The sequence below is a fragment of the Brienomyrus brachyistius genome, chromosome 5, assembly GCF_023856365.1.
Source record: "Brienomyrus brachyistius isolate T26 chromosome 5, BBRACH_0.4, whole genome shotgun sequence".
NCBI classification, from domain to species: domain Eukaryota; kingdom Metazoa; phylum Chordata; class Actinopteri; order Osteoglossiformes; family Mormyridae; genus Brienomyrus; species Brienomyrus brachyistius.
The window spans coordinates 11,499,406-11,521,819 of NC_064537.1; the positions used below are offsets into that span (position 1 = coordinate 11,499,406).

The 22,414-nt window shown below is 44.7% G+C and overlaps 2 protein-coding genes across 6 annotated transcripts; one reads left to right on the forward strand and one right to left on the reverse strand.

Moving 5' to 3' along the window:
* Positions 1 to 446: 446 nt before the first annotated feature.
* On the reverse strand, positions 447 to 13,403 carry suz12b (SUZ12 polycomb repressive complex 2 subunit b). 5 transcript variants are annotated; one of them, XM_049015688.1, is made up of 17 exons: positions 13,225 to 13,403; positions 12,595 to 12,675; positions 11,395 to 11,441; positions 11,146 to 11,210; positions 7,858 to 7,926; positions 7,693 to 7,742; positions 7,461 to 7,546; positions 6,729 to 6,948; positions 6,498 to 6,597; positions 6,010 to 6,115; positions 5,135 to 5,309; positions 4,929 to 5,017; positions 4,473 to 4,616; positions 3,227 to 3,384; positions 2,723 to 2,921; positions 2,518 to 2,597; positions 447 to 2,160 (listed from the first exon to the last, which is right to left on the reverse strand). In XM_049015688.1, exons 2-17 carry the CDS (start codon positions 12,665 to 12,667, stop codon positions 1,881 to 1,883), a joined length of 1,941 nt encoding a protein of 646 aa, XP_048871645.1. In that variant the 5' UTR covers positions 12,668 to 12,675; positions 13,225 to 13,403; the 3' UTR covers positions 447 to 1,880. The 5 variants fall into 5 exon arrangements, with proteins under 5 accessions (XP_048871645.1, XP_048871644.1, XP_048871646.1 ...); XM_049015687.1 differs by having other exon boundaries at positions 447 to 1,184; positions 1,868 to 2,160; positions 12,595 to 13,403; XM_049015689.1 differs by having other exon boundaries at positions 13,326 to 13,361.
* A 982-nt stretch (positions 13,404 to 14,385) lies between these two features.
* utp6 (UTP6 small subunit processome component) lies at positions 14,386 to 21,791 on the forward strand. Its single transcript, XM_049015094.1, has 19 exons — positions 14,386 to 14,633; positions 14,856 to 14,940; positions 15,318 to 15,359; positions 16,225 to 16,317; positions 16,501 to 16,548; positions 16,656 to 16,719; positions 17,085 to 17,203; positions 17,412 to 17,489; positions 17,700 to 17,781; positions 17,864 to 17,945; positions 18,024 to 18,211; positions 18,318 to 18,397; positions 18,732 to 18,809; positions 19,141 to 19,320; positions 19,755 to 19,835; positions 20,004 to 20,113; positions 20,249 to 20,315; positions 20,637 to 20,709; positions 20,887 to 21,791. The coding sequence occupies exons 1-19, from the start codon at positions 14,542 to 14,544 to the stop codon at positions 21,039 to 21,041; spliced, it is 1,797 nt and encodes a 598-aa protein (XP_048871051.1). The 5' UTR covers positions 14,386 to 14,541; the 3' UTR covers positions 21,042 to 21,791.
* Positions 21,792 to 22,414: the final 623 nt, after the last annotated feature.

Below are 22,414 nucleotides of genomic sequence, written 5' to 3' on the forward strand. Positions count from 1 at the left end.
CGTTGATGTTCCGAGCAGATGCTGGGGGAGGAGAGGCTTTGTGAATCAGCACAGGTCATGAGCTGTGACACTGGTGCCTGTGCTTTTTACCCAAATCTTTTTGGAAAAGATGATGCCGTTACTTTAGACACCACCACGTCATGGCGAGTTTGGAGACTATACCTTTCTGCAAAATCCACCATTCTGGGGCGCAAGAACTTCATCCACAGGTCATATTTAGCATCTTTGCAACTTTCCCCAACCCACAAAGTTAAAGGTGTCAGAAGATCTGCTCTTTATGAATGGAGCCCATAGCCTGAATTAAGCTCATCAACTGCATCGCACCTCTTAAGAGGACTTTCACTCAGGATGACCCATCTTTGAGTACGCCTTTCATGTGTGTCTGGTCAGGTTCACCATCCCCAGTGACAGCCTTTGAAAGATCAAACCACTACTGCCGCCAATGGTAAAAAAAAAAAAAATCTTTTTATTTGATAAAAACATCCTCTGTAACTCCTTTATTACAAAATTCACAACTTGAACATGGTTTAACATTGGTTCACTCTTGCGGCCCGACACAAGGAACGGAAATGTGCAAACAGTGCTTCTGCAGCAGAGACAGCATAATCCATCCACCTGCTGGGCGAGTAAGAGCCGGGAGTAAGAGTCTCCCACAGGACCGACCGACACGCGCAGACTAAAGTGACAGCTGGACATAATTAAAAAGGAGAAACAGGCAGCCGCAACTCAACCCTTTGGTCTGTAGAACTCCGATCGTACCTCACACCCAACCCTCACACTTCACATTAAAAAAAACAAGCCTATGATAATATGTGCATCCCATAAAAGAACATTTTTTTACAATTAGTGATATTGGGGTTCAGTAAAAAGGTAAATAGCTCCGTCGCCAAGATGTGTGACACATATAAATACAGACGCGTGTGCAGGCGTGCACACAGACCATCCCTTTGAACCCATAGCTAAAGGCTAAGAGGATGCAGGTTGTTTTTTTTTGGCAGAAATGTGTAAAGAGGTGCCTGCATACAGCTGGAGAAGCTGATATCTCTTTGAAACACAGAAGTGCAGCAAACCAAAGGGTGTCCGCATGCTGGCCGAATGCTGCTTGCCGGGTGGAACGCAGAGGCGTTGGAACCCTTGCTAATGAGAAGCCGAAGAACTCCAGGTTTCCATGGAGAAAGGTTATTCTGAGGGAAAAAAAAACCTGTAAACATTTGCATAAGTAAAAACTCACTATTCCACTCAACGGCGGAAAAGTAATGAGTTCCTTCTGGTGCATCCAGTGATGAATTAGTTTGTCCGTATTCATTATAGTCAACAAGTCTGGTGTTCCAGTCCACAGTCCAGTCCCACCCCCCACTCCATTCCCACCATCCATTCCACAGGAGAGCAAAGGCTACAGAAAGCTGCTTCCGACTGTCCTCCAGCTTGGTCATATACCCACTGTGACCCGCATAAATCTCCTCTTTTTTTTGTTTTAAAGATTTTGCATCAAATAATTCTTTTCTGATTTAATACAATTGTAATCCCCCCCCATAAAAAAGACACCTAGAATAAGGCAAGTGCTAAACATGATCACTTTTACACATAGGGCTGTTAAGTTAAAATAAAAATAACCTCATACTGAGTTTTTTCCCCGTTTTTACTACATTCTTGTGATGTTGACCTCACGTATGATATTCCTACAGGAATGTGGATTGGGATTGCAAAAATGCATGCTAACGCAGTCATGGGGAACCCAGCTATCCTCTGCAAAAAGCAAAACAAAACTGGATTCTCCGATGCCATACAGCAGGCCAGAATTACAGCAGGATAACAGATAACTGATCTTAAGTCTTCGTTCAACTCAGTCCCCCCAACCCAACATTACCCAGCCCTGCAAATCAGTCTGAGGGGGCCGATCTCAAGAGCTTCTGGCACTTGCTGTGCTTCTGAGCTTCAGTGGGGCCGTCCAGGCTGTTCTCTCCCACTCGCGGCGCCCCCTGGATTTCCTTCAGCCGGGCCATGGCCGTGTCGATGGTGCTGATGCTGACCAGGTTGAAGTCGTGCATGCTCACCATGTGCAGCATGAAGTTGCGGCACAGGTTCCTGTCAGCGATCTGGGCTCCGTATTTCTCCACGAACAACAAGCAGGCCTGATTCATCTGATTGTCCGCTATGAAGCTGGCGGGTAAGAATGAGACAGCAGAGGGCTTGAACAGTGCTAAGAGTGTCGGATGTCTTTAAAACCAGACTGCCTAAGAGCAGGGGCGTTACTAGAGATTTTGGGCCCCATGAAAGCATATATGAAAGCTGAGTACGCAACCCAGAACAATCCAATTATGTTCCTAATAAACATCACCCTAACATTCCTGGCCCTTTACAGTACCCCTGGAGAACAGCATTACATACTATACATATACACACACACACACACACACACACACACACACACACACACACACACACACACACACACACACACATATATATATATATTTCATGTGAATATATGAATCGTGAATGAGTTGTGATACACACCCATGCTTCATAACATGCAGATTCCAGAGTTTCATCACTTCCTTCTCGCCTTCGTTAACGTCCATAAATTCTTCGATTTGCTGGAAGAATAATTGGGACCAAGGTGAGAAACACCACAGTTATGCTGGAATGGGAACCATCTTTGCTCCACATTAAGTCCACATGGGGGTGGGCTGCAGCCTCCTCGGGCAGGAGCGGCCCTCACCGTCACCGTCTTCTCCCTGAGCCAGTCGGGGTCCCTCTCGTCCTCGCTGTCCACCTCCATCTCCTGAGGCCGCAGCGGCATGCAGCTGTCGCTGTGGAAGTAGAGCCGGTTGTGGCCGCTGATGTAGGTGCGCTGCTGCTCCACCTCGCCCTCCTCGGACTCCAGGAACTCGGACAGGCTGGGCTTCGAGCGCTTGGGCCTGAAACAGAGACCGGGTCAGCAGGGTCCTCTCTAGACACATGAAGACCTCTAGCACTGGGGATCTACATGCAGTTGATATAGGACGCTGGCTAAAACGATTGCAATTTTAGCAAATTAAATTACCGTTCGAATTGTCAGAGACAAAGCCTTACTTATGGCATGCACAATACGCAGTGAGGCTCAGATAATCACTACACAGATATAACACAAACATAAAATAACCATATACTGTAATATAATTAATATATAACTATCCGTCAGTTGCCTGGAAAGCACCATGCCACCAGGGGGCAGCAGGCTCACCTGCACACCAGCACATGTGTCACGGCGGTCCTCTTCACGGGGCCGTTGCGGCTGAAGGCAAACCCCGGCTGGCTGTGGATATCCTGGGGGTTCCCCACGTAGGAGCCGTCATAGCACTCGTTGACGGACACATCTATCCGGGCTCCTTTAGGGTGAGGCTGGGAAAGGTGTGCTCGTTAGCATGGCCTTAGCAGCAGAAACCCTCCGCCAGACTTTTAGGCACATCCTCCTTCCAACACCAAGTACAGGCAAACTTCTCAGTTCAAGCATCCTAAGTTCTAGTTGAAGAATACGCCTTTAAAGAACACACCGGCTTCGATCCGAGCCTGCCACACTATTTGGCCAATCACATCGTGCCTTCATGCTCCTCCTTACTGTTTATAGGCCAAGGCTGAAAAGCGACTAACCAATGAGGAGATCAGCAACACTGGCGGCAGATGAAAGGCTAATGGACTGTATCCATCCGTGGCCTGATGAAGGCTCACGCTGCTCTGCATCAGTCCAGGGATATGCAGCTGTACTAGAAACCCAAGTATGATATCCATAAAACACAAAAGGAGAATACTGGCAGTGTAACACCCACAACTTTACAGAATACAAACCAAACTAAAACCAAACTCAGAAATGTCTAATGCAGCTTCTCTCCCCGATGACCTGAATCCATTTATACTCACTCTGATCTTGCTAACCAAGACCCTCCCTTACACACCTCTGTTACATTTGGCGATGCAGACTTCTGTCTCCGAGGGAGACTCAAGAGGAGCTTCTAAATAGATAAAAATACTCTCAGAGCAGCCAGTGTTGCAGGACACATTCTGAAAGTCCACAGCGACTGGCTCGCTGATGCTTTGACGGACACAGTTGCCAGACATTTTTAAAAAGCTGCAATCATTTCAATGCAAACGATTACAACACGGCCGCATTCACCCCAAATTCCACGGCGGCCTTGAAAACGTTGACGATGGAAGACAGAAAAATCAATATCCTGTACAATTTGCGCTTCCATTTGTGCAGCACGACCACAGGTCAACAGAGAGACTGCCATCCAATGTCTATGGAGTACAGTTCAGCATTCTGGGCCTCTTCCTGAGCATCATGGATTTCAGCTGGCACTTAGGAGGCGGCATCTGAGTAAGCGTCTCACTGTGCCAAGCACACGGGGTAAATTCACTTTCACGTGAACTTCTAATAAGGTAGGAAAACCATTAATAGTGAAGCAGCGGTTCTGCTCAGGCAGGGCCCTCACCACGTAGCTGAAGATGAAGCGGCTGTGGGACAGCTTAAGGTGCTTGAGGAGGCTGTAGAGCCTGCGGCAGTTCAGCGTGCACCAGGGGCAGTGCAGGTCGTCCCGGGCCTCTGTCTGCTGCCTGCTGTTGTTGTTGTACAGGAACTGAGAAGGGACATTCCAAAAAGTGCTTAAAAAGGAGCAAACAGACAGGAGGAGGAGGAGGAGGGGGGAGGAGAAAGAGCCATTCCAATGCAGGAAGATACCGGAACCACAACATGACAACTGCTGAAGAGAGCATGTCTGAGCACTTCGCAGTGACTACAGCAGAAACTCCAGTGTGGGTCTCCTCAGTTTGGCTCTATACAGTTAAGACCAACTTAGAGCATTAGTGCAGAAGAAAGGGTGACGTCATGAAGAGGAAGCAAACAAACAAACAAGTAAATAAATAAATCACAACTCGTGGCAAACATTCACCTGATAAAACACACGCAGCTTCTGCCGGGGTTCAACCAGTATCTGTTCCTTTCTTGTCTGGATATTTGTGCTGATTGAATCTTTAACTGCTAAAAACATAGCAGGCAAACGTTAGAATAAGCATTTATTTTCTGGCACCCACTGCCACGGTAACACTGCGCAATGCGGAGATCCGGGCAGGGGCCAGACACGCTGCGTGGTCTTACCAAGTGGGGCTGGCTTTGGCCCACTGGGCCTGCTCTCCGTAGCACCGGCGTCCGAGTTACGGGTGGCCAGGGGCTTGGCCACCGGCGCGGTCGACTTGCTGCTGATGTCCCCAGTCCAGCGCAGGGTAAACTGCAGCGTGGGTCCCTGAGAGAGGGTCTCGAACGGAGGAAGCCGCTGTGGGGCAGGCGACTTAACATTAACATCCTCATTATGCCGAAAAGGGTATCTACAAATATTAATGTCCCAGGCAGGGGGGTCTGAAACCAATCACCACTGACAATATGGACCATCTGAACCCTTATCAGGATACAGTGCCGGTTAAAAAAAGGACATGGAGCCCCTAGCCAGCTTTGGCCCCCACCCCCAACACACAAAAGTGAAACCGGCCAGCTATGTCAGGGTCTCCTGAGAAGATGGCAGCCACCCAGGGTGCCCGGTGGGTTAACCAGCACTATGGGGAGACACGGAATAACCAAGAACCGAATGATGATTGATCTGTGGAGCCTATGACTACCATGTCACCCCGGGCTTGTGTAAGAAAAAGAACAATGCGTCTGTTTTTTTGGAAACCACTTTAACCGGAACACTAGACCTCTAAAATATAGAAAAACCCTGAGGATTGTTCCTGTTAACAGTACTTCTCTGATATAATGCTAATACGAACAATGGATTTTTACGTCAACATTTTCAGTGCTCGATTGCAGATTTGCCCACAGTGATAAGTGAACACAATGCACCTCTGTATTTCAGAGGCTGCACAAACCTTTCAGGTCTGACGCCTACTGGCATGGTAGGGCGGGACGGAGGCAAACCAGCACCAGTCTGGTCTGTGAGCTAGATAAGCAGCAAGCAGTACTTTCTCCTGCGGACGTACCTTCCCGTCCAAAATGGTCTCCCAAGTAGCCCTCTTCCTGTTGACCGGACATTCGTCCACTTCCTGCATAGAGACCTCATACTCGCCATCTAGTAGCTGTAAGCGTCTGCAAATGCCAAGAGTGACCATCCTTAACAGATGCATCTTAGGATTAAATCAGGGTTATTTAATAGGTGCTACTTTGTGTATCATCACTCCAACCAATCAATGCAAGCCCGCCCCCCCAATCCTAAATGAAAAACACACAATTTTCAGCCTTGATCTAATCATTAACTTCTTTAAAACTGAAGCAGATGACAAGGTTTTAACTGTCAACAAATCAAACATGTAGATGTGCCCAACAGCTTGTCTGAAATGTGTTTACTGTATATTATTTCAGCTACAGATACCAAAATCACCCTTCCATTTTATTTTTCTTGGGGAAAAGGAAGATATTAATTTGTCTTTAAGCTGGCAGAAAACCTTGCACATCAATATGCACACAGCACCTGTTCTTGTCAAAGACTGTCATCTGTGCAATGAAGGTGGTCTCTCCATCACCCCTGAGAGCATTTCTTGTTTTTCTGTTTGGAAGTTCTCCTAGAACATCTGTAGGTAAACCAGAGTTATTTACCGCATGGATTTAAAACTCAGTAGCGCTGTAGAATGGACACATCACTCAGGACTTAGCAGCACATTTAGTAGTACAGTACAAAAAAATAAGCAAGCACAAAACTCACCAATATTCCCATTGGGTTCTCCACCGAGGTGCCTTCGACCCGGCCGGGAAACCCTGAAGAGTAAGGAGTAGGACTTGACCATATGACTGTTGTTAGGCTCAAACTCGTTGCTGGAAACCAGGAGAGAGGGGAAGGCGGCAGGTTTGGCTTGACTGCAGTCCGGGTTCAAAGGCACCTGCTTTTTCCCCGTAGGCACTTGTTTAACCGGGCAACTGACATCCTAGGACCACAAAGAGAAACTGAGACTAGACCATCAGAAATCAGCAACGGCGTACAACTACTGGGTGTGTCACGTTCAACACTGGGAATGGACAAAAAAAATGTCATGGTCCAAAGACCACTACTGCCTTGTTTTCAAAAAGCAATGTAACTGACACAGGCAGTATGGGCAGGTGGATAAGAGGTGAAAAACAATAAGTGCAGCAAGAATTCTGAACCGTTATGTCCCCCCATAAAAACACCAAAATGAATGTGAATGCCTGTGTGAATCAGCCTAATCATGGAAAGTGTCATGGAAAGTGTCATGGAAAGTGACACTCCAGATTAGTAAATGAGCATGTCGGCAGTTGCTGAAGCACAGAGCCGTCACAAAATACAGCGCATAGGTGAATTCTGAAAAGGTGGACAATGCAAATATGGGAGAGAGGAAGAGGAGATGACTGTCAGAAAGGTACACATTCTCTTGACATCAGTATATGTGACAGACAGACACAGAACTCGCCCATTTCTCACCTTCCTTTTCTTGTGGCAAACTTTGACAAGCAGAACCTCTAAAGACACTGAGTTTTGTTCATTCTCTGAGTTTACAGATGGCTTTTCTGTAAGAAGAGGGCACACATGAGTAATAAAAAAAGAAGTCAATAAAGGTAAAGTAAACCTTCTGTATGTACGACAAACCGAATATTCAAGAGAGAATAACCCAAGTGACTGAAGTGCAGCGTGAGAGATCGTCACAAAGACCTACCGATTTTATGAAAGAATCCTGTAAAAGTAAGCTGTAGGTGTGAAGACAAGCTGTGGAGAGAATATATATTTATAAGAAACGATTCCCTGCCTTACAGAAACACGTCCACCACAATCAGCACCAAAAATGTCAGGATATCGTAGCTCCAGCGAGACACGCTTTTACCTGTGTGACTCCTGTTCTCCCTTCATCTTCTCTACTTTAAGCAGCATCTCGTCTACTTTATACACCTTCCTGTAGAGAGGGGTAAACCTGGTAAACCACACAAGCACCTGAAAGCACCTGAATACATGCCCATTACAGCAGACCTTGCATAACACGATATCTGCACATTTACAGTAAGCACAGCGAAGTCAGGCACACACTGCTGAGTTAGAACAAGGCTGAGATGCCAAGACCACAGCTGTTCCGAGCAGATTCCACACTCCGCAATTACACCAGAGCCTTATTTAGCAGTGAACTTTTTCGCCCCCACCACAAACCCAGCCTCTCCCCAAGCAGCTAATATAAAAAGCAATCTAAGGAACTAACTACATACGGTACATCCTGGGGACCCACTATTTCCACTGTAATAAATTTTATCGTGGATACTGCTGATGCAGCAGAGCTGTATATGAATAGCAAATGGTGTTCAACTACTAAACAGAAAGAGGAGATAGCCCTGGGTAGCAATCCAGGCTACAATAGGGATCAGAATCCATGGGCTGAGCACAGGTCTTACTGCCGCTCTGTGCATTTTTACCGCAGCTCCTATTTCAAAGGACTGGGGCACAATGCTTAAAACATGAGAGAAGCGCAGAGCTAATCTTTTCAACCATTAAATGCCGCTTTGAGAATACAGCGACTAACTAAACGTGTTTGACACGAACGAAAATGCTGACCTTCAAATAAATGTGTTAGAGCAGAAGGAAATTAACAAGTAACACAGAAAATGAATACAACGACAGAAACACAAGGTTCATCAAGTTATTTCATAGAAAACTGTCTACAGATTTTCCAGCAATGTTATCATAAATATTCAGCTTTAGCTTAGCTTAACCAGATGTCAGGAAATTCTATACTTGGGCTAGACTTTTGGCAAAACTGGCTATCAAATACATATTTCAAAAGGGATTTGTTGGATTTGTTTGGTGTCTGTTAGCATAGATTCCAAAACGCGCTGCATCTCATGGGTTATCTGCTAAATGTATAGCTGTAGATCATTCCAGAAACAAAGAAAAATAAAAGTAAACATAATATTGAGCATACAGACATAAACATAATTTATCTGAACTGTGAATCAAAGAATCAATGTCAACATGTTGCATGTAGGGATGGGAATGAGTACTCAAATACACGAGTACCCAAAAGTCCTCATGCGTACTCAAGTGTACCCGAGTACTCGATGGTGAATCTGGAGATATTGGAATATTTGCACGCTGGAATTCAAAATCCCTTGAATACGCTCCAAACGAGCATGTAGCTGAATACTGCATGTTGCGTACAGTGTGCGATACATTTTTAATAGCCGAATCATAATGCAGTTACATTGGGGAAGGGCTGCATGTCCTTATTTTTCTGACAGAGTAAGAAATTTAGGGGCAGGTAGTATATTCCTAGACCAGCTGCACAACAGTTAAGGGAGTCAAACACTCCAAACAACATCTGGACAAAACGAGATTAAACATGTCAGTGAGAAATATCTGTCACAAGCTTAAAACACCACCATATCACTCATTCTATGTCATGCCACAATCTTAGAGGGTGCAGAATGTTTTCAATGCACACGTACACATTCCACAGCAAACATTTAACAGTTGAGACATTTACTATTAACATAGTGATAAACAGAGGTGATTACCACTCACACGTCAAATTGCTAAAATAACAGTGATTGCATTTGAAATATGCAGCCAACTTAACCCCGTTATCTAACCCCCAAACACTCCCTCTCTGCGATCCTGCCCCAATTCCGCCTCGACAGCCCCACCCCCCAAATGATCATTTTTCTGCAATGTCAGGTAATCAAATACAAAAAACGATAATTCACATTCCTAGTTGCAGGTAATCATTACTTGTGGATCGCCATTATTTCCATAGGCTGTGACTCCAAAACTCTACAGAACAGGCAAATCTGATATGTTTACAAGCAGGCAAGCAACCACATGACCAAATGACATCCAATAAACTTGCACACACATAAAGAGGAATGCCGTTATTGCATTTTCCTCCGCCACTGAAAGGCATCCACTTGACAGAGCACAGGTGTCAAAAATTTCGTTCCACAATGCAGATCACTGACCATCCTTAAAACATACTAAGTCTAATTAGTTGGGCTGTAAAAGTACATGAATTCGTCATGTACAGTTCAGTAGATCACTTTCAGTTCAGCATGCATAATGAAATTAGCTGATACAAGCGGAAGCTAAATTCACAAGTAGATGTTCAACACATGGTATATTGTGCCGCTGCTTTATGTTTCGTGCTAGAGAGCTCAAAGACTCTCCCACATCACTTAAAAATCAACAGTTTGAGAACATTTTTGGTTTCCCAATAAATTACACCAGCACTGGAGAGAGAGAGTAGCTGATAAGACCAAGACTGTCGGCTCTGTTATTCCCAACTGTCATGTTGCTGGAAGGACATCCAACATGCTACGTTATTTCAGACATCATCATCCGAATGCGTCTACGACTGGAGAATGGCATTTAAATCCCCATGGCATTTAAGGCCTTTTGCCAGTAAACTCAGACTGTGCCAAGAAAAAATAATCACCACTATGGGGGTGTTTATTACTATAGATATACCACCAGAGTCGGTAAGAGAGAACACTGGACTTAGACAGGATTTAGTTCATTAAGATTGATGATACTGAAAGCTTACAAAAAAATGTATAAAATAAATAGTAATGTGTAAATGAGCATCTCTTAAGACGTTATTCAGTTGTGTCAAAAGACGCAACTGATCCTAACTGCGTTTGTGTTTGCAGTTTAAGTTACTTCTAAACAAATTCTTTTTTTCCCTGCAGTACTGGAATCGCTCCAAATCATTACCCCAAATCAGAGGTTTGTACCAAACTGTGAATTTTGTGTGCCCCTAGTAATTAGACAAGCACTTGCTTGGGTCTCTTAACCCTTTAGGAGTTCTCTACTTTGACAATGAGCAGCCAAAGTTTTTTCCCCCCATTATTTTTTATTATAAATACAGTGCGGAATCAGACAGATTTATATCATATGTACAAGGAAAATGCTTTAGCACGTTTAATACAGAGGCGCATAGTAACAAGTATCCCAAAGAACAGACAAGACATTAAGCAGAATAAGAACATACAGGTATTATATAATGATGCAGTGCATACAGAAGTCAGTGGCAAGACAGAAACCAGCATGTACACACACAACAGACATAATCAGTGTAAAACAAAATACATCCACAAGCACTGCTGTTATTTGAAAAATATTCAACCCATCTTACCTTTTGGCATTTGATCTGGGGTTTCTAAGGGGCATATATGTGAGGCTTCTGTGCAAGAATATCGGCTGAAATAAAGAAGTTTTTCACCAAGTTACTTCATGATACAGCACTATGAGAGAGGAACTAAACCACAGTCAATGCTCTTGTCACTTGCTCTCCAAAAATCAGTAATGTCAGATTATTATGTTATACAGACGGACATAACAGATGCCAGCAACTGGTGTGCCTTTATTTGTAGACACTACTTACTGCAATCAGGTTTCTCGTGCGAAGGAATCTGTAGATTTGGGTTGGTTCTGACAATAGAAGGTTGGAAAGGCAAAACACTGAGTGACTTTTGCTACTCAAATCTCCTTCCTATTATTAATGCAAGTACAACTCAAGGCAGTATTGCTTTAGATACGGCTTCCCTCCCCCCAAAGATGCAACAAATACAAGAGGCAAAAACTTTACTTCTGCAACACTAATGGCAGATGCTGTAGTCTTTTACATTTTCTTTGTATTTGACGACAGGAAATGGTTCACCAGCAACTCTCGACTAGTGCAGCAAGTGATCAAAAGACACCTGCGTTCGACAATAACAGAATGAATCCATAGCGAAACGTCGGTATTACAGTGTTTTTCCCCCCATTGCAACGGCAACAAATAAGTAACCGAACGTGCTGCGGACATGTTAGTACATCTTTATTGCAGGGGTGATGTCTAGCGTGCACGTGACACAGACAAGCTGCATGCAAGCGGACATGTGCATCCAAAATAATTACAGCCACATATAATAAATCTGTTGTTTGATACGGTTAAAATAACAACAGTCACTTTCGCCGATACAAGGTGCGAAAGTCGTCGGCAACGTCCACCAACTTCATTTCTAACACTCACACTTCCAACATTGACAAAACGCAAGTAACCCGACTGCTTTATCGTCACTGCTTCATCCTGTTGGATCCCACCCACCGATTCTTAGGGCCATTTTAACATTTGTCTCTAATCCTCGTTAATTGTCAAATTTAATTTCGTATATTTGGTTCGTCCAAAACGAAAAGTAAATCGACTGGTCGTACAAGATAACTTAGTTACTTACAATGAAAAGGCAAAACGGAAGTTTTAATTCAGCATTGCTGAAGGCCAACATGAACATAATAAGGACTGTGATCTATTCAATTAGTGAGGGCAACATATACACTTTGCACACAAACACCATATCTTGAGGATCATGGACGTCTACGGAAGCTAAATGTAAGCAACCACATAACTGGTATCATTACCAAAGTAGAAAACTGGCTTAGATACCTCACATCGATTAACTAAACCAGTTACTAAAGTTTATACATTTTTTCATAATGGTCAAAGTACCGGCACAGTTTTTCGGTCCCTTTCCACAGTGTTGAGCCAGCGAAGTCGATCAGCCGTTCCGCTGAGAGGTGGCCACGGCGCTCCTTACATACTCACTTTCGAAGGCCTGTAGGAACAGCTCGTGGTCGGCTTGGATCTCTTCCATCTTCGGCTTCTTCACCGAGGCCATCGCAACAACTGGGGACGGGCACACAACACCGCCGCCGCCTTTACAAACGGTACCCTTGACAGGAGCCGAACCCGAAAGCGAACCGTGTCCCTGGGCGAGCAATGCGACAACCCCACGGCGAAATCGCACCGGGAGAACGTCCTTTTGCAAAACGAAGGTCGCTGTGAGCTTCCTTTCAAAAGCCACACATTGATTTCTTTTAATAATTTAGACGGACAACTCAACGAGAGAAGTTGTGCGACTAATTAGCTACCCGTAAACATCCGTGTAAACAAACGAAAAAAAAACCTAACGAATATGGTACATGTATCAAACAGTCCGACCAAGCCTTCGCATCGCCCGGCGTGAAATAAATTAAAGAATAAATTATAAAGATGACAGTAACACGGATCTTTCCTTTTCCCTAGCAAACTGCAAGCCCACGATCCGGCTAACTGACGAAGTGCTGCCAGGGAGAAACCGTGAAGAATCAGAGGCGGCTTTGCTCGCTATAGTTATTTATACAAATATGTGAGATTCAAACACTGTCAATAAGGATTCTCCCAATTCCTCTATACCTGAAATGTAAGCCTTTGTTAGGATTTTCCAGATTTTTTTTAGAATATGTAAGTACTTATATATATTTATATATATATATATGCAATACGGGGATATTTACAAATACACACGACCCGGCAAACGCCTTCCCCCACGCACTGCTACTTCAGTTTGACTGCTCTCACTAGTGTACGCCGCCTGCAGCGCTACACAGCCCCGCTGGCCGCCCCGCCCGCCCCCGCCTCTACTTTTGGACAAATGGACGGCAGCTCCGGCGCCTCGGACGCCATGATTGGCCGAAGCGAGCGACGCGCAACTCTGACGTCAGACCCAAGTTAGGTAGAGATGACAAATTGTCACGCGCGCCCCATTGCAGTTCAAACGATTTTGCGGGAAAATATATTGCGGCTTGACTGTAGCGTCGAGGGGGTAGCGTTTGTACTATGAAAGTTTGGAAATAATGGAGAGACGCCTATTTTATGCATTCGTCTTTTTGATGATTAAATAAAATTTAATTAGCCGAATCACAGAACAAATTTGTATTGTATTTAGCAATCGAACGAATTTTTGAGTGTCTGTTTTGTAAATTGACGGAATGCAGGTCCCGACAGGGGGGTGATTTCTCCCTAGGGAAGACATTCATCGACAAACTCAAAATATAGAATAAACGACGTTCTTCCTAATAACCCAATAATGCAATTACTATTATTTCTTGTAACGCATTACATTTGCAAAGATTCAAGAATCACGATGAATAGGATTAATATAAGTAATTGAAGATATTAAAAATGAAATAGTAAAAGCTGACCCTTGTGGGAGTTATCTCAAGCTAAATATTGTTAGAATGTGCCTCTGGCAGTTTAAGCAAAATAAATTACAAGAATAATGATATACCACAAAAAACTAGAAGAACACATACTTAGAGAAACGCACCACACTATCACCCAGAACGTAACCTCTTATTGTTTCTAGAATTGTAAACGCAAGTCTCATGCTATAAAACATATATATTTATCACAATATAATAAATTATATTATATTATTACTGCTATAATACGGAATAATTCTGGATGGTTTCCACATCTTTTTATTTTATCATTTTAAATATTTTGAATATAGCGGGTCTGGTAAAATTCAGGCGGTACATATAAAGTTAAGCCCCGTTTTCAGAACGGAATTATTACCTTGAGCACCGGAAGTTTGAGCTATCATAACTTCCATACATGTGTTCTGAGTAGTACTGTAGGCATCTGTAGAAGGTTCGTTAATTTTTTTAATAAAATATTGATGTTGTATGCAATATTTGTTTGTAACCTATTACAGATATATAGTAAAACATGGCTGATATAGTTCAGCTACGGATAGAGGACCGGATACCTGGACTGGAACAACTTGAAAGAGTAGGGTTATTCACTAAAAAAGAAGTGAGGTAAGTCCGAATTTGCTTCTAGATTATTATAAACATTATTACGATTAATTTAAGAAAATATAATTTCGTGGCGTTTTTTTGTCAGAGCAAGCTTTTATTGTATATTATTTCACGCTTCTTAGCTTTCCTGATGCGTCTACACGATACGTACCTACGTGTCCTCCGGTAGCAGCGTGCATATATATTTTACGTAAATATGATGTTAATGTGCTCAAAATGCAGGTCAATAATTAAAAAGTCAACTGCTTTGGAGTACAAGCTGTACAGATCTGTACTAAGCAAAGAAGACTTCATCAGTTATATCCAGGTGGGTAGCCGCGTAATCGGACTTTACTATAATGGACAGGTACGAATGTGTTTGGCGATATTTTTGTGTGCATTCACTGACAACATAGAATATAATTTAAGATAATAATGCACCATAATGTACCATATCGATATTAAAAAGTAATAAAGTTATACATGAAACAGATATAGGTTTGTCTTAGTTGATTTTACTGTGCAGTGCTTTGACACCTACTGTATAAATAAAAATGACTTTGCTTGATTTGAGTATGGAATTTTGAGTGAACAGCCATTCAGAGAGTGAAACAATTTTATTAAAATTATAGGTCAGTATTTTACAAATAGTGCATCTTGCTCTTTATTCAGCAAACCGTAACATCAATCACTTGTTCCCTTTAGTACGAGATCAATGTCTTGGAGTTAATAAAGAAAAGAAGAGTGGTAAGTCAATTTATTTTAATTTGAGGCCTAGAGTTTTGCCATACACAAACTGTTCCTCACCATTTTTTTTCTGAGAGTAGTGCTACATTGAACTGTAAGCCCACATGAAGTTTACAATGCGTAAAATGTGTAGTTAATCTGTAGTTTTTACTTAATGTATTTGATACAGCTTTGAGGGCTGGGATGTGGCTTTGTGTACAAAAGATTTGGAATCTCCCATAGGCTGGGGACTCTTAGGGTTGGATATTTATGATTTGATACAAACTATCAATGAGATATGTAAGCTGTCAATCTGGGGAAGCCTTGTTCACATGTCTGTTACGCACGCTGTTCCTAGTTTGATATGAAGTGCATGTAAAGGAAAAAGGATAAACTGCAAAATGCTTAAAAATTCGCAGCTGGGATAGAATCATTCAGCTTGAACAGATAGTCGCTTATGATTGTACAGGTGTTTTGAAACATTTTGTCTGAACGGGTCACCTTTTTTTGTACTTGCATCCCATCAGCAGTCATGTGTCTGTACGCTTATCCCAGAAGTGGAAGTTCAGAGGTTCAGGTCTAGGAAGCACAAATCCAGACCAAGGTTTTGTTTCAACCAACCAACTGAGTACTATGTGACTGTGACTCTTTATACTCACCTGGTTGGTTGAAACAAATTCTTGGTCTGGATTTGTACTTTCTGGACCGGAACTTTTCCACTTCTTGTTTATGTCCATGTCAGTTTATCTGGCACGTGGTCACTCTTTGTCGTGCTTCTTTCACAACTCAACAGTGGTGCATGTACCTCGTTTCAGGACCATGAGTGTCAGCTGTACAATGCATGGATTACTTTTCTGATTATATGTCCCATGTTGTGGAAACTCAGCGCATAGGTTACAGGTTTAAAAGGGAGGAAATCGAGTACCCCATCATCGAGAGGATAAACAGTGTCTTCAGACGGGCAACCGTGAAATGGAAGGTGAGGAGAGACAAGTTTTTTAAAACCGATGGTATTTTACGAATGAATTGGCTCTAATGGCATATTTAGTCAGATATGTCGGCCTTTTTGCACGTTTATCTAACACTCGGCTCCTAGGAGACGGTCGGGGCTCGGGGATGCTTGGCGCTCCGACCTAGCAAATGTGTTTTGCTCCTTTCACAGGAGGACGTGCAGCTTTGGTTTTCACATGTTGCATTCTGTAAGAAGTGGGTAAGTTATTCTACATGTTTCACTGTTACTGCGTCCTCTGATACGTGTTGTGTGTTGCTTCCCTAATTAAAATGACCAACATGTTTTTTATTTTTATTTTTAATTAGAACACAAAGGCTCAGCTCAGCAGAGTGTTCGCCTCTATGTTGGCCATTCACCCGGACAAGCCAGGTAACACACATCCTGTCACTTAATGTGTGGGGAACCCCCCCCCCCCCCCCCCCCACACACACACACACACACACACACACACACAAAGGAAAAATCATTGCAGTCTTGTCAGTGCACTTGCAGCTATGAGGACAAAACAAATAAAGGCACCTACTAAAGAAATGGCATTCTTGGTGAAAATCTAGCATTAACAAAGTCATTTATTGGAATAAAATGTTACATTGTCTTTGCAGCTGTACACTATCTGTTTTCATGATCATCAACAATTTATCACTATCTTTATATGGTTCCTTATTTATTTTGATTTAGTTTTATATAGGTGTGTTTTATGTAGCATTGTGTATTTCTCCCATACGTACCCAAAGCCTTATGGATCATGGCTGCCAAATGTGAGATGGAGGACAGGAACTCCTCAGAGACTGCCAGGAACCTTTTCCTGCGGGCCTTGCGATTCCACCCTGAGAACGAGAAAATCTACCAGGAGGTCAGTAATGGATGTGGGTCCCCCGGACTGCCCTTGCCCTGCTCTCATGGACCGTTCTATTAAAGCGTTTTGCTGGCATTTTGTGAATTGAGCAGAAGGTCAGATCCTGAACCACAAAGCAGCATGTCATGGTCTATGAATTTCTGCAGTCATTTCTACAGATTTGATCTATTATTTGATTTATTGCCCTTTTTTTTTTTAAATACAGTACTTCCGTATGGAGCTGATGCACGCAGAGAAGTTGAGGAAACAGCAGAAGGAGCTGGAGAACGCCAAGATGGACCTGGTGGGTTATGTTCTTGTGCTCTGAAGAACTACTTTAAGATGGCTCATCGTTACCAGACTTTCTCATTTAACGTAGTCAAAACTATTGAAAAATTGGACGTGTTAATTATGCTGTAGATACACTTTAGAGCAGCGTTTCCTAATCCAGCCCTTGTGAATGGGGGCGGGCAGCATTATGAGGTAGCCTTACTGGACTCTCTGTGCCGGCCAGGGAGAGTACGAGTTCTCCGAAGAAATCCTGAGCGGGAAGTTGGCCGAGGTCGTGTGCAGAGACGCCACCGCTAAGATTAAAGGTACGATCCACCGCACCGTGGCCTGCCTCCCCTCGCCACACACAGCCCGGGTTAATGCGTCTGCCCGGCTCGCTGTCGCCAGGTGCCCAGTTTCTGCTGTCCCTGCTGAGAATCGCGGCCCTGTTCGACTTCACCCAGGAGCTGCAGGACGCCATCATCAGAGAGTAAGTCCTGCTACGCTCGCGACATCCAATCAGAGCCTCCAAAATGCCACGGTGGGCGTTGACCGGATCCGCATTCAGTCTGCAGGAGAAGTACACGGACGACTGCGTCACCTGGGACTACATGGCCAAGCGGGAACTGGAGACCGGACTGGGGGCAGGGGCGGAGACAGAGCTGAGAAGTGCCAGTGGCAAGGCGACAGACGTGGCCAGGAGAGAGGAGAGGTGCTGCCAGGTCTACGAGGAGGGCTTGAAGAACCTCAACACGGGTGAGGAGATTTTACAAGCTTTGACGTTCAGACAGTGGAGTCGGGGGGTGCGGCCACTTTGCCACCTGCTGCTCACTAATCTTCCTCGTGTTCCCCTGTCACACAGAGGCCATGTGGGTCTGTTACATCACTTTCTGTTTGGACCGGTTCAGGAGGAAGACCAATGTCTCCATGCTGAAGGAAAAGGTACCAGATCTTTCCTCCTAACGTCAGCCTTGCTGTGAGGTGGAGGAATCGGGGGGGGTGGGGGGGGGGGTGTTACGGTTTAATTCTGAGTTCTGAGGCAGAAGTGCATCTAGAGGAGATGGGACCAAGACATCTCATTGGTTGGTCCCACCTCCTGTACTTGCTTGGCTCCACCTCCTCTACAATCGGATTGGTTATCTCCCTGCACCAATCTTTTTTTTTTCTTCTGTCCTCAGAACATTTTTTTGTAAGTGAAGCTCCCATGACCGGTAAAGGCATGGGGGTGCAGCGCCAGTGTAGAGGAGCCTTATCTGGTTGTGTCTGTGTCCCTCAGAGGCAGGGACGGCTGCTGGCAGTCCTTCAGAGAGCCCACGATGCCTCCGTGCTCCCCGAAGACCTCCACAGGACGTGGGTAAGAGGCGAGAAGAGGAGGGCTACCAAAACCCAGCTTGCTCGGGTTGACCGGGCCCCGTTTAGAGCACTGAGTGCTATGGAGAGTAGATGCGTGTGGTAGGGACCTGTGGACAGATGCTTTCTATTATTAGCATGAAGAGTTACTCCAGCAGAATGATAATCTGCTCCGGTTTGCAGAAAGCTGCTGCACTTTGGTGCCTGTCCATGGCAGGATGTATGAAGCACGATTTAGAATGGGTGCTGTGCCCAAAAGCAGGCTCCCTTACCCGAGCTTCGAAGGATCAAAGCAGGGGTGGCGTGAGCCGACGATGTGTCTCCCCCGTGTCCAGCTCCAGGTCCTGCTGTCGGCCGGGGACGCCGAGGCCGCCGCCCGGGTTGCCGTGGCAGCCACACAGCGCTTCAGCCAATCGGCGGAGGCCTGGAGCTCCAGCCTGCAGGCGCTGGTGCAGCTGGGGCGTGCTGAGACAGGCGAGCTATTCCAGGAAGCCCTGAAACGCGTGACCCCCAAGGTAAAGCTCCTCGGCAGCGCTGTAACTGGGGCAGCTCTCTGACATAATTCCTTTTGTTCTGTGGCAGGCCTGCCCTCATTTCAGTGGATTTATATATGTGCTGGATGTTCCCTGTCTGAATTAAAGGACGAGCTGGTTTGATGGTTTTTATGTTGTTCACTCTGAGTCAGTGGCATCAAATTCACGGGTGGGTTTAACCGCGTTCCCCGGTCAAACGCCCCTGATGTATCGACACGCTCGCTCAGCTGTGTGTAAGAGACCGCAGGACTCAGTGCTGACACAAGGAGGCTCCTGAGTCCTCATGCTGATTGGCTGCCCCGTGGCCGGCCTGTTTGGCCATCCGTGCAACGCTGTCATTCCGTCACCCAAGGGCACGACTGCTGGGGGGCAGGGATGCTTCCGCGTGTCATCAGCTTCACGCTCTGATTTCCCAGGAGAGTCTGCCGCTGTGGCTGCTCCGGGTGGAATGGAGCACAGCAACCCAGAGCCCCGAGGAGACGGAAGCTGTGTTCCAGGTACGGCTGTGTGAGGCGTGCCTGTGCTGATTCTTAGCATGTGCTCGGCTTAAGCAAAGGCAGTACTAAGCCTATATTTATGTACCATTTTCTGGTATATGACATACTTTACTTTTTGATAAGACCTCGGGGTTGACAGTAAACACTGTTCTCCCCCCCCCCCCACAGAAAGGTCTGGCATCCAGAGTCCCCGCTATTTCCATGGAAATGAAGCAGAAGTACCTCGACTGGTCTTACAGAACGGGTGGATATAAGAAAGCCAGGAAGACCTTCAAAAGGTGATCCCCTTTACCACCCCCCCCCCCCGCCCAAAAAAGAGTGGTTTGTCAGAAAAGCACCGCACTCCAGTGCAAAATTAGAACTTCACACAAGTCCTACACTGTGGCTAAACCATCCTCCCGCTGTGCTTTCAGCCTGCAGGAGCACCGGCCCTTTTCCAAGGGATTTTTCCTCCACATGATCGAGATAGAAAAGGAGCAGGTGAGGCTGGAGTTTTTTTTGTTAGCATCCAGATCAGAAAGTGAGCATTTCATCATGTGTTTGGTTTTCAGTTCCATTTTATTGTTGCACATAAATTGGCATCATGTAAAACCTCCCTTCTTATGGATTAGAAGCAACGACAGATTTCATAACACTGCCGACATCTATTTTAAAAATCATGTTACCCAGCATTGCATGTTATCTGCGTGTATGTCTGTCTGGTCCTGGTTTGGGCTGCAGTGTATTGTGGGAAAGTACAGTCGCTGGTACTCTGAGTGCCTGTTGTGTCTGGCCTCAACTGTAAAGCTGCTACTTTTACAGGATTCTCCAAAGATCAGCAACCTGAGGGATTACTATGAGCGGGCACTCAGGGAGTTCGGCTCCACGGACGACGGTGAGTTTAGCTAAGGGTGAGCTTAGGTCTCCCTTAAGGAGTTTGGGCCTGCTTTGTACGGGTTAGTGCAGTAGAGAATGGGTGTCGTGGTGGCAAGTCTAACTGAGACAAAAAAATCACAATGTCACCATCATCCTTTGTCACTATGGCGGTAAACGTGGGTGTTGGTATTTTCAGATCTGTGGCTGGGGTACATCAAGGAGGAGCTCGGTTCCCGTGGCAATGCTGAGAATTCTGGGACAATTCACTGGAGAGCAATGAAGAGCCTGGAAGGGGAGCGTGTGGAACAATTCATCACCCAGTACACCCTCCTGCAGACAGGCCACATATAGGCCGGCGCCCTGTCCGCCTGGGGGGGTCGCCCCCGGTGACACGCTGCCGCTGTTTGTTCCTGGGCTCGGCTCCTTCTGCTTGTCAGGCAGGACAGAGGTGCCGTTTCATCCTTCTGTCTTCATGTGCGACCAGCACCTCTGGTTGCTGTATTATCCCAACACAGTTTTAAAATGTTCCAAAAAAAATAAACCTTTACCTTGTAGACATCCGTTTGAAATTTCAAGCTAAGTCCGCTGTTGTCTTTTTCATGGTTGATGTAAATTTTGTTACAAAACCCAGCGCCTGCTGCAGTATGTCTGGTGAGGAGGCTGAGAGAGACACTATTTCAGGTCCATAATGAAGGGCTCCATGCTACCTGTCCTGTCCACAGACCTAATTAAATCCACTTCAATACTGGCGATGACTAAGCATAGTCAGACTATGTTTATAGCACAGTGTACATCTGACATAAAGATGTTTATGGTTCTAACACTTCAGCTCATAACCTGCAGTTACTGCCACTGTAATCAGGGGTAACCTGGGCTGCTGTTGGATTCTGACCAGCGTATCACCTGTGTATCTTAGACCTTTGTGATAGATTTTATTTGGAGAAGCATTTATACAAGCCTGTAAAGTTTTACAGTACAGTACTTATCAGCTTCACTGACATGAAGATACCTACCACCAATAAAAAGTTACAGTGTTATCATTAGTTGCACTTCGTGCTGTTCACGTGCAAATAAACCATTGAAATAAAGGCCTCACTTTCATTTTTTGTTGCTCAATATCAATTATTTTCACTTTACCTTGCAACTTTTAATAGATGTAGCTTCTTGGTTGCAACTTTGTAACGTAATTATTAAGGTCACTTAAAATGACTCTTCAGTAAGATCAAAAAGGTGCTTAATCTACCATACATTTCCACCCGAAGAAGCCTTCATATAACTGCACCATATGAAGAGGGAGATATGAAGCCGTCCATGATAAAATTTTGTCAAACGTATTAATAAACATTATAGTCCTATGAACAAATGAAACTTGGATACCTCAGTTGAGCAGTGCATATTTCTGACTAAATAGCTTTAAGTTCTGAGTTGTTGACTGGTGCCACATTTATCATTTTCATTGATATGGTTATAACTAGCAACAACAAAAATAAAATGTTTTTTATTAGTTGCACTTTGTTCTGTCATGATGCAGATAATTTAAATAAAGGCCACACTTTCACGCTAATTTGTGGCTCTGTATATCAATTATTTTCACTGCACCTTGTAATTTTTAATAGATGCAGCTTCTCAGTTACAGCCTTCTACAGCTAAGCAGTCCTTCTTTAGCATTTTGGAAGGGACACCACCACACACAGCAGCTCTGCAGAGTCAGGACCTGCACATCT